The sequence below is a fragment of the Schistocerca cancellata genome, chromosome 1 (assembly GCF_023864275.1).
Source record: "Schistocerca cancellata isolate TAMUIC-IGC-003103 chromosome 1, iqSchCanc2.1, whole genome shotgun sequence".
In the NCBI taxonomy this organism is placed as follows: domain Eukaryota; kingdom Metazoa; phylum Arthropoda; class Insecta; order Orthoptera; family Acrididae; genus Schistocerca; species Schistocerca cancellata.
This window is the reverse complement of record NC_064626.1, coordinates 104233114-104246006: the sequence shown is the minus strand read 5'-3', so window position 1 is coordinate 104246006 and position 12893 is coordinate 104233114. Positions and strand designations below refer to the sequence as shown.

The following is a 12893-nucleotide window of genomic DNA, read 5'->3' as shown; positions in this document are numbered from 1 at the left end:
CATGAGCCCCATAAATCCCATAGTTTAAATGAATGAAAGAGCAACAGTCCAAAGATGTAAAGATGTTGGAAGAAACCGACTGCGCCGCCAGAAATTCATACAAACAGTTTTTTTCAGTGGAAAACAAAGGCCTCTGTCAATGCTACATGAGTAAAGATGATTGGGACAATGCTGAAGACACTGCACAAGGAGACAAGTCCACAGAGAACTCCAATAGATGGCAAAATCTCAATGAAAAGGGAGCCAGAGATGCCCAGTGGAAGACCGGCCATAATAGCATTAATGGCAGTAGCAGAGAGAACAGAACCCTGAGGCACACCATTTTCCTGAATAAAAGTAAAGTGTCCAACAAGGCAGAACTCACACGTGTCTTGAAAACCCTGTCTTTTAAAAATTTCTGAAGGATATGGGGCAAGCAACCTCAGAAGCCCCATGTGTAGAGAGTACAGAGGATACCAGTCCTCCAGCACGTGTTGTGGGCTCACACCAATAGAAAAACACAGCCACAGTATGGTATTTTTGCTGAAAACCATTCATGACATGGGTTGACAAAGTGACAAGATGGTCAACTGCAGACAGCACACTCAAGATCCACACTGTGTAGCAGTTAGTAAATTGCATGACTCAATCCACCATACCGGCCAGGCATGAATTATACATTCCATCACCTTGCAAACGCAGCTGGTGAGAGAAATGGGGCAGCAGCTAGGAGGAAGGTGTTTGTCCTTACCGGGCTTAGGTGTGGGTATGAGTGGCTCCACACCAGCATATGGGAAATGTGCCATCTGTCCAGATGTGGTTGTACTTATCAAGCAGAAAGTGCTTGCCCGCAAGACAAAGGTGCTGCAACATCTGAATGTGAACAGCATCTGGCCCTGGGGCAGAGGACCAGGATGAAGTGAGAGAGTGAGCTAGCTCCTTCATAGCACCCACAATTCTGAGAAGAAAAGGGTATCACCCCAGCCTCCTCAACTCGTTACCAATGGAAGGAGGCAGGGTGATAGTGGGTGGAGCTTGAAATCTCCACAAAACAGCAGCCCAGGGTGTTGGAGATAGCAATAGGGTCCACTAAGAGATCACCTGCTATGATAAGGCTGGAAATTGGGGAATGGACCTTAGTCCCAGAGAACTGTCAGAGGTTGGCCCACACAACAGAAGAGGGAGTGGAACTGTTAAAAGAAGTAATAAATGAAATCCAGATACTTTTTCTGCTATCCTGAAGAATGCGGTGACACTGTGCATGCAACTGTTTATAAAAAATGCAGTTTGCCACTGTATGATGACAGTTAAAACTGCGGAGAGCATGTCTCTGCACGCGAATTGCATTGTGGCATGCCTCACTCCACCAAGGGACCATGACACAGTGCGGGAAACATGAAGTGTGAGGAATGGAATGTTCTGCGGCAGTAAGGATGATGTTTGTAAGATATTCTACCTGGTCATCACAACTGGGGAAAGGTTGTTCATCGAAGGTCACTAATGAGGAGCAATGCCTCCACTCGGCCTTAGAAATCTGCCATTTGGGTGTGACATAGGTGGGCTAGGAGTCAGCAAACAGATGGCACAAAGGAAATGGTTACACGAGTACGTGTCAGAGAGACTGGACCACTTGAGATGACGGGCAAGCTGGGCAGTGCAGAAGGAGAGGTCCAAATGGGAATAGGTGTGAGTGGAGTCTGAAAGGAGTGTGGGTGCTCTTGTGTTAAGGCAGGGGTGTCACCTCAGCTGCTGCCGAGTGCTAGCCTACGAAGACTCATTGCTAGAGGGCACAGAGGCTGGAGGATCACCCTCCATGAGATCTATAGAGACGTTGGCATTCTCCCTCTGTTGATCTGTGGAGTCTAGGGCAGAAAAATGGTTTGTGGTGCTCACTGGCGACACGGAGGTCAGCTGGGTGAGTATGTCAGGCAGCAACATTGTTGAAGAGGATTTGTGAGTTGCCGTAGGAGAAGACCATTTGCCTTTGATTTCTTGGAGCCTTTCCAGTTGTCAGAGGAAGACGCACATGTTTGATGGCTGGAGGGATATAAAAAAGCTTTGCGGGAGTATTCCTTCTATCTTTCCCAGCTGGCTGGTTGTGTAGCAGGTAACTTCACCCCATGAGGCAAAAGTTTGGTAGCTTGTTGCACAGCTGGAGGAGGATATGGGGTTGCTATTGAGACACTGTATGATTTTAAAACTGTGGTGCTGAATTTGAGGTTGCATGTCTGCATGGCCATGTCCTTCATGGAGTGAAAAGCAGTACTGTAAGTGCTGGATGGTAGGACGCAGGGTTCCCAACTAGCCAACAACTAGCGAGCAATAGGGTAAGGCACTTTTGCCTGCACCCAGATCTCCTGGACAGCCCACTCATCAAGATACACTGGACAATATCGGGGAGGAGGCTGCATGGTCGCCACTGCAGTTGATAAAGCAGGGAGAAGTAGGCGGACAATCGCCGTCGTGAGCATCCCTACCACAGGTTACACATTTGACTGGGTGTTGACAGGACATTTGAGTGGGGTATAATGATGACATTGGTAGCAGCCCATTGGGTTTCTAATGTGCGGTCAGATTGTGATAACTTCATAGTGTGATAGAAGCATTACTCTATCAAAAGTGAGAAAAAGAGAGTGTGTAGGCACTGAGGATGCATCTACCTTTTTTATCACCCAATGGACTGCAATGACACCCTGATCAGAAAGGTACATTTGAATTTCTGCCGTGGTCAGACCATTGAGCAGCCTAGTCTAAACAACACCATGGGAAGAATTCATTGTTTGATGGGCTTTGACACAAAGAGGATAGCTGTGGAGGAGCAAAGCTGCAAGCAGTTGTTGTGTTTGAGAATCAGTAGTAGTCTCCAAAAGCAAAGTGGCATTGTGTAAACAAGAGCAGAATTTCACAGGGCCAGCAACTGCATCAACACCTTCCTGAATAATAAATGGATTTACCGTAGCAAAGGAATGATTGTCTTCAGTATGTGAAACCACAAGGAACCATGGCGTAGCTGGGAGGATCTTTGAATTGTGAGCCTCATTCCACTTATGCTTGGCAGACACTGACTGTGAAGAAGAATATTGGCTCATTGTGAGAAAATCCCTCATGACTGCCAGTGTCTCCAATGGCACACTCCTTCCAACTAGGGGCCTCTCCACAGAGGGTGACGCATCCACTTAGGTGATTGGCAATTTGGCACGGTAGCAGCTCAGGCAATTACCCCTCCCTGGGCCTGGCCTGTACCAAGTGATACGTGCAAACCCTATCTGTCAAACTTGGGCTGGGAATTACAGATTACCCAGAATATTCGCTACTGAAATTCATCACAAATAATCCGTCACAATTTAAGAAGAACAGTAAGCTCCGTGCCTACAACACAGGAGGGAAAAATGACCTTTATTGTTCACTATTACTGCCGTTACATGTCAGATGCATGGACCAGCCTTCAGGAGCACACAGGGAGGAAGAAGAAAGAGAGGAACCTCAAACGACAAAGCAGAGGGAGGATAGGAGAAGTAGAATGAAGAAAGAAAAAAGGGAAAAAAAGTGAGAGACTTCCAATGTCTGCTACTGAAAATGCAGAACACATTTCCAAAAACATCTCAGACACGTCCAAGACTGGGGGCCCGTGGTAGCCAAGCAGGAACCCACCAAAGAATAGTGAGCCCCCTGGGTTGATCACGTAGGTAGGTCTTCAAGGAGTTAGGCATTTTTAGTGCATCATCACAATACCTATATTCGATACTGAAATTAATCACAAATAAGCCATCACAATTTAAAAAGAACAGTAAGCTCCATGCCTACAACACAGCAGGGAAAAATGACCTTTATTTTTCACTATTAATGCTGTGAGCAGGTCAGAAAGGAGCTCAATATGCAGAAAAAAGTACTTTGATCATTCTCCCCAAAACATAAAAATGTCTGACATGTAGCAAATCAAATTTTACATCTAACCTAAAATCGTTTCTCCTGGACAGCACCTTCTATTCCACAGATGAATTTCTATTTGAACACTGATAATATTTATAGGAATTTTTTTTTTTTGAGTGTAGTTGCATGAGAAGGACTAAAATATATTGTGTTCATTAATGTTAATGCTAATCACATAAACCTATCCTATAAACTGATTCATTGCGCAACATTTCAAAAAATGAATTATTCAGATGATCAAAGGAACACGTAACTAACCAACTAACTCTATTTTTTTTATCGGACATGGCATAAACTGGAGACACAAGTAACATAGACATATTCTTTGCTGTTATTTTTTAAAATGTGTGCCCATTCCCTTTTCCACCTGTAGTAGACAGTTTATAATATAAATGGGTGTTGCACACTTGAATAGAAGGAATTCTTATTCTGTGCTGCCATCAGAATATCAGCACCCCATCTTTCACTAGAAAACAGAGCAAATCAGATTTGACAGAGGAATAATTTTCCATCATTCAAGAACACAAAAAACTTGAAATTTTTAAAAGAGTTTCCTAATTTCATGAAAACCAAAATCATAACACCAAATGACATCTTACTAAGCAAAGTGAAGGGCAAGTTAAGAAATAACATTTTTTTTCGTAATGGAGCAATTCCAGTAAACCTCTGGTGTCATGTCAAAAGCTCCAGATGTCAGTCAACAACAACAGATACATAATTTTCCTTACAGATGGAAGTATTCGCATACCACAGAGCAAACAAATTCTGCAGACTTCAATAAGAGACAGAAAATAATTTAAAAATACATTTACCTTCGCAGCAAGCTTCATGCGCTGAGGGATATGTATTAAACTATCAACTGGTCCTACAGCAGTGCTACCCTGAGCATAACTGCTCACTCGGAAGCCAACAGTTCCTTCACCTGTTACAGGGTTTCTGCCTGTTGAAGATGAACAAATCACATTAGCATATTGTCATTGCAGTTATACTGTATTTATGAGAGTAATCCCAAAAGTAGGGTCTCCTATTTTTTTATAAGTACAGAACTCTGTTAGTGTGGCAGCTGGTCACATTGTTATGAAGAGCGCTTCACACACTGTGTGTAAACATGTACATGCCGCGCTGAGGCGCTCTGTCTCGGCTTGGCAGCCACTGAGAATGGAGCTCCCTTTGGATGTTACCACCAAGTGTGAATTGCACGCAGTTATTTGGTTTTTGAATGCAAAGCGCACTGCGCTGACTGAAATCCATCGCCAATTGATGGAAGTGTATGGTGAGGCGTACATGGATGTCAAAAATGTTTGTAAGTGGTGTAGAGAGTTTGCAGCTGGTTGGACCGAAACTCACGATGAACGAAGGAGCGGAAGACCATCAATTTCTGAGGAGACAGTGTTGAAGGTTGAGCAAAGCATGCGTGAAGATCGGCGGATCACCCTGGTTGATCTCTGCACGTTGGTTCCTGAGGTTTCCCAAAGCACCGATCACAGAATTTTAACGGAAACATTCAACTACCACAAGGTGTGTGCAAGATGAGTGCCACACATCCTGACTGAGGACCACATGTGGCAATGAGTTGATGCTTCCCGCACATTTCTTCACCACCTTGCAGCCGAACAGGACAACTTTCTGGACTCAATTGTCGTGGGTGATGAAACCTGGGCATACCACTTTACACCTGAGACCAAGCAATGTCAGTGGCAGCATCCTTCTTCGCCAAAGCTGCAGAGCTGGCGGTGAGCTGGTATGACATGGGCATACAAAAACTGCCACAGCGTCTACAAAAATGAATCGACAGAAATGATGATTATTTCAAAAAATAGCTAAATGTTCAAGCTGTAAACTGATGTAAACCATTGTAGAAATAAATAGGAGACCTTTCTTTTGGGATTACCCTCGTACTTTCTCACTTTTTAAACTTTTGTGCTATTAGACAATAAATTTCATTAAATTGTCTTACATACTGCACATAACTTCTTCCAATTTCAACTTGTGTAAGGGTATTTATACCACTAAATATTGTTTACCAGAAATCAGTAAGAACTTCAGATAAACAATACTAACATGGCACAACACAACAACTATATCAGCAACAAAAAAGACTACAACCCGTCTGCCTAGAAATTATCATGCATCATCAAAACAAATAATGACAGCAATGAACAAAACACAGAGAGAAAAGTGACAGAGTGTGATAAACAGCAGAAAGAACTACAATGGAGACTAACTGCACAGCAAAAAACACTCCAAATAGAAGCTATGGGCACATTTTTGTTGTCTTCAATCTGGAGACTGGTTAAATGCAGCTGTCCATGCTACTCTATCCTGTGAAAGCCTCTTCAACTACAGATAACTACTACAGCCCATGTCCAACTGAACCTCCTTACTGTATTAATCTCTTGCTCTCCATTGACAATTTTCATTTTAAAACCGTACCCACTCACCTACACAAACTTTCCTCTATTACCAAACTGGTGATTCCCTAGTGTCTCACAATGTCTTTATCAACTGATCCCTTCTTTAAGTGAAGTTGTGCCATATATTTCTTTTTCCCCCTGATTTGATTCAGTATTTCCTCATTAGCACTCAGTCTACCAATCTTATCTACAGCATTCTTTTGTAACGCCAGCTTCAACTAACTTCTGTTCAAAACTACTCATCATGCACATTTCATTTTCATAAAAAGCTCAAAACCAGACAAATATCCACATAAATACCTTCAGAAAAGACTTCCCAACACTTAAATTGATGCCAGATGTTAAAAAATTCCTCTTTTTTCATAAAAGCTTTCTGGCTACAGCCTGTTGGCATTTTATATCTTCGTAACTTTGGTCATCAAACAATAGAAAATCCAGGATGGTATGTAACAATATTATGAAATTAAAGTTGCTACTCCCCATATAGCAGAGATGCTGAGTCACTGATAGGCACAACACAAAAGACATGACCGCAGTCTCAGGCAACTGAAACCACACTGTGAACAGCAGCACCAGTGCATGATGGTAGTGGTGACTGGGTGGGGGTAAGAAGGGGGCTGGGGCAGGGAGGGTTAGAGATAGTTTGGTGGGGACAGTGAAGTGCTGCTGGTCAGACAGAAAACAGAAGAGAGGTGGAAAAGGGAGGGGGGGGGAGCAAGTAGTAGAAAAGGAGAGAAATAAAAAGACTGAGTGTGATGGTGGAATGACGGCTGTGAAGTGTTGGAATGGGAACGGGGAAGTAGCTGGATGAGTGAGAACAGTGACTAACGAAGGTTGAGGCCAGGAGATGTATTGCAGGGAGAGTTCCCACCTGCACAATACAGAAAATCTGGTGTTGGTGGGAAGGATCCATATGGTACAGGCTGTAAAGCAGTCATTGAAATGAAAGATGTCATGTTTGGCAGCATGTTCAGCAACAGGGTGGTCCACTTGTTTCTTGGCCACAGTTTGTCAGTGGCCATTGATGTGGACAGACAGCTTGTTGGTTGTCATGCCCACATAGTATGTTGTCATGCCCACACAGGATGCAGCACAGTGACTGCAGCTTAGCATCACATGACTGTTTTCACTAGTAGCCCTGCCTTCGATGGGATAGGTAATGTTCATGACCGTTCTGGAGTAGGTGGTGGTGGTAGCATGTAAGGGACAGGTCTTGCATCAGAGTCTATTACAGGGGTATGAGCCATGAGTAAGGGGTTGGGAACATGGGTTGTGTAAGGATCCAAACCTACACAGTATACTAGTCCATCCTTACACAACCCCTGCCCTCAATCCCTTACCTCATGGCTCATACCCTTGTAACAGACCTAGATACAAGACCTGTCCCATACATCCTCCCACCACCACCTACTTAAGTCCAGTCACAAAAATCACCTACCCCATCAAAGGCATGGCTACATGTGAAACCAGTCATGTGATCGACAAGCTAAGCTGCAACCACTGTGCTGCATTGTATGTGAGCATGACAACATTCTATGTGGGCATGACAACCAACAAACTGTCTGTCCGCATCAATGGCAACTGACAAACTGTGGCCAAGAAACAAGTGGACCACCCTGTTGCTGAACATGCTGCCAAACATTACATCCATCATGTGAATGACTGCTTCACAGCCTGTATCATATGGATCCTTCCCAACAACACCAGCTTTTCTGAACTGCGCAGTTGGGAACTCTCCCTGCAACACATCCTATGCTCCTGTAACCCTCCTGGCCTCAACCTTTGTAAGTCACTGTCCTCATGCATCCAGCCCCTTCCATGTTTCCATTCCAGCAATACGCAGCCGTCATTCCACCATCACACTCAGTCTTTTTACTTATCTCCTTTTCCACTACTTCCCCCTTCCCCACCACTCTCCTGTCCTCTGTCTAACCTGCAGCACTTCACAGTCTGCCACCCCCACCATATTATCTCTCACCCTCCCCACCCCAGCCCCCTTCTTACCCCCACCAGTCGCCACTACCATCATGCACTGGTGCTGCTGTCCACAGTGCAGTTTCAGTTACCTCAGACTGTGGTCGTGCGGGTGAGCTGAGTTGCATTTGCATGCACGCACGTGTGTGTGTGTGTGTGTGTGTGTGTGTGTGTGTGTATTGTTGACAAAGCCAAAAAGCTTTATTTATCTGTGACAGTCTTTTTGTTGTGTCTATCCGCCACTCAGCACCTCTGCTATATGGTGAGTAGCAAGTTTCCTTTACATAATATTGTAACTATGTTCAACATCAGTTATTTTGCTGCCCAAAATGCAAAACTCGCTTATTTCTTTTAGTATCTCATTTCCTAATCTAATTCCTTCCAGAGGGAGATCTATATATAGGGCCACTAGGCATGCGTCTAGGGGCAGCAGCTTGAGAGGGTAGCGTTTTTTTCCACTGTATTTATTTTAACATTTTACATTTTGAAATAACTGCATTTACAAATATTTTGAAATAACTTGACAGTTTAAACAAGACACAAGAACGAGATTCAAGAATATTAGGTTTAAAACATCATTAGTTTATTGGGTGACTGAATGGAAATTCAAATGCCCAATTCCCACCTGTAATCATATTTATGAAACTGTTCAATAATATTTTAAAGTAAGCCATCAGAAGGACAATCGACAATATGAGCTTTGAAATGTTGTTATTCTCAGAACACTGTCAGCTTCTAAGTTCTGTTCACTGAGAATAGGGAAAGAGGTGACAATGAAATTAAATTATTTTGCATTGTCTTTTTTGACTTAATGATTTTATTTCACAGTACAGTTCGGTCAAGTAATCTAAGCTGTCGTATTTAAAGTAAAAGACTCTGTACATGTGTGCCACATGGTACGATTTTGAACTGTATATTCTTTATTTAAAAATTATTTTCTTTTGTGTTGGTGGACAATTTTATAAGTGTCTTTAATCTGAACAAGAGCGACAAAAACAAATGTGCAAAATTAAATGGAGCGGCATGTCAGAAAGTAGCAGAGGAGAATCAAGAGTGAGAAGCTAGTGTTCTAAAAAAAAAGGTTTGGAAGAGTAGACAAATTTTTCACAAAAAATGTTGCTTTTCAACTTTGAGTTCTAGTAGTACTGATGATATGTCTAGAACTACAGCTGTAGTGAAAGAAGTAAATGTGAACAAAACAATACCTAAAATGAAGAAAAACAAATTGTTCCTGAATTCAAGTCTCACAAAAACCTAAGTGCCGAATCAGACATTACAAAAGAAATAACCTAATTAGTGATGATTCTGCGGAATGGTGTGTTAATGAATCAACAATTGACATTCTTTTACACTGTGGCATTAACCAAAATTGTAACGGTGATTTTTATAAATCATGAAGGTCAGTAGGCAGTAAAACCAGATATCTGAACAAAAATTTATTTAATTGTAAACTTTGTGTAGTGACTTATTATACTCTTGTAGCACCAGTGCTATTCTTTGTGTACCACATTAATTGTTCAGAGGTATGGTTGCTACTATTGGAATTTCAAACTGGAGAAATATTTCTAATATTTTATTTTGTCATGAAAATTTACTTGAACATAAAGATTTTGAGTTATTAGGTTTAACAAGGAAAAAATCATTTGAAATGGTAGAACACCAGTTCGAGTCATATGTTGAGACAAAAAGTACTGGTGCAATGTGTTTTCTCACACCATCCATTTTCTCTCTATCTATTCATTTTTATAAATGTTGAAGTTCAGTGCATGGGGAGAAAATCTAGAGGTGCAACCTCATTCTATCCTGCACTATTTATGCTATATGTATTGCAAGCTCGTCCAGCTGGAAACAGATTGCTCCCTCAGAATATACCAGTACTTATCACACTACTCATAATTTGACTACAGTAGGAAGCATCAATCCAACCATGTACCTTCTGAAGCATTCCAAGTTCAAAGAACGAGATTTAGCCCCACACTACAACAGACACAAGTCATTGCAAGATGGCCCACAGAGGTTTTTAGATTAGAAGTGGACACCTTTCAGTCTATAATTTTACGGGACAACTTATTCCTAAGAAAAATACCAATTCATCAGAATTTTAACACTTAAGATACAATGCAAACAATAGCCACTAGAATCAGTGTTAATATACTGTCTTCTTCAGAGCCACAAATTCCTTTTGTGGCCCAGCCTTCTGAAGCTGATTCTGAACAATAAAAAGTGCCCAGGGAAAAGATGTAATGTTTTTCAACTGCTCTGCCCTTAACAATGGATACTGTCATGCTGTTTTCACCACTTCATTATTTTGGGATGATTTTGTAACATGCCAAAGCCCATTCCCACAGGCCTACAGAATTCTCCAGTTCCCATTATTAACCTATTAGCACCTATGTGGAGCCCTAGCTACCAAGAATGACAAATTACCTTCCTCCATGAGGTACATGATACAACTGTGATGAATGACTTAATGACACTAGGGCATGGCTCAGGAACAGAGCTGCTGGACTCAACGTGAGGTGGTGCATACATATCTGACCTTGAATCTTGTACCATCATTGTCTACTATAGAACAAATGATGTGCTTACGGACATAGGTAACTCAACTTTATAGACTGTCATTATATGGCACATGTAGGATATAGTCCACACGAAAACCACCAAATAATGACATTCCAGTTTGGGTGAATTATTCACATTTGAAAATTTAACACTTATCTCTCCAACATTTGTTCATATGCAGGATGATTATAACTGAAGTTCCAGTTTCAAAAAGCAGCAAAAAACAGAACCATATATTAGAATGATGTCAAATTTGAATGGAATGTTATCTAGCAATAGCATATGACTGTCTCAGTGGCAGCAATATGTTGCTTATTTTTGTAATCAGCATCACTGACATCCCACAAACACCTATGCAAAGCATAGATATCCAAAAAGCTAACATTATTCTCCATTCCCCACTTCATATTTCAGTTTGTCTACACTCTGCGAACACACATAACCACAAAAACTCATGCAACTAGTGTCGCCAAAGTTGGAACACACTGAAAGTGTTTAGTTTCACCAACGAGTTGCGCAAATGCACAGTGCGCATGCACAGTGGCCTGTAGTGCAGTTGCCTGCAACCTAGTGTCGTCGTGTAAACTAGGCGCCTTATCATTATTATTATTATTATTATTATTATTATTATTATTGTCATTGTAGTTGTAACTATATTGTGATGTCATTATAGTTGTAACTACATTGTGACAAGAAGAGTTATCATGTCAATAATAATAATTCTTTCTACACTACTGCGAGGTCATGAGAACCATCTCTCTCTCTCTCTCTCTCTCTCTCTCTTTCTCTCTCTCTCTCTCTCGCTAAAAAAGATTCACTCTTTCTCACAGCTTTACTTCCGCCAGTACCACTTCACCATTTCACATCCCAGTCTGGCACACAATTTTAATCTGCCAAAAAGCAAAAAGTATCAAATCAGTGCACACTCTGCTGAAGAGTGAGAATTCATTCTGGAAACAATCCTTGAGGTGGTTGCTAAGCCATGTCTCCATAATATCCTTTCATTCACGAGTGCTAGACCCACAAGGTATGCAGGAGAAGTTCTGTGAAGTTGGGAAGGTAGGAGATACTGAACAATATTTCAATCTTCCAGAAATGGAAGGATACGTACAAAACTGTCATCAAGGAGAGACAAAACAAAGCCAGGGAGGTACCAAAGCAAATCTTGGAAACAGAAGCAATGAATTGAGATATCTGAAAAGGACTGAACTTCCAACTCCACCACATGTACACATTTTTCCACTCATGGCTTCCCCTGGACGATACGCCAGAAGGGATCGTATCGTGACCTCAGGAAGGACTGCACTTGTAAATTGCACAACAAGCCATTCCCCAGACAGAGCATATCTCAACCACTAAGCACATTAATGAAAGACTGGTGAAAGCCTAACTCAGTTGTAACCATATGTACACAATGTGTGTTTATTAAAGTTATTTTTAAATGGGAATACCTGAAGGAAAATGGGTTAAAACACTGTTGCAGAAACAATGAAACAAACATGCCAAATTTAAACAGATGCAAAAACCCCAAGATTGGTGATCTTTTACAGAAGCTCGAAATGTAGCATGGACTTCAATGCAAGATGCCTGTAACAGTTTCCACAACGAAACTTTGTCTCGAAACCCGGCAGAAAATCCAAAGAGATTCTGGTCGTATGTGAAGTCTGTTAGCGCGGCAGAAAATCCAAAGAGATTCTGGTCATATGTTAGTGGCAAGAAACAATCAACGCCTTCTCTGCGTGATAGCATTGAAGATACTATCGAAGACAGAGCTGCCAAAGCAGAGTTACTAAACACAGCCTTCCAAAATGCCTTCACAAAAGAAGACAAAGTATATATTCCAGAATTCGAATCGAGAACAGCTGCCAACATGAGTAACGTAGAAGTAAATATCCTTGGAGTAGTGAAGCAACTTAAATCACTTAATAAAAGCAAGTCTTCTGGTCCAGACTGTATACCAATTAGGTTCCTTTTAGAGTATACTGATGCATTAGCTCCCTACTTAACAATCATATACAACCGTTCACTTGACAA

At 41.7% G+C, this 12893-nt stretch overlaps 1 protein-coding gene across 1 annotated transcript in view; it reads right to left on the bottom strand.

Moving 5' to 3' along the window:
• LOC126166411 (tRNA (uracil-5-)-methyltransferase homolog A-like) overlaps positions 1–12893 on the bottom strand; it is a 96534-nt gene that overhangs the window by 16245 nt on the left and 67396 nt on the right. The window contains exon 6 of the mRNA XM_049920400.1: positions 4722–4849. Within this exon, the coding sequence (XP_049776357.1) occupies positions 4722–4849 (128 nt within the window). The remainder of the gene's footprint in view (positions 1–4721; positions 4850–12893) is intronic.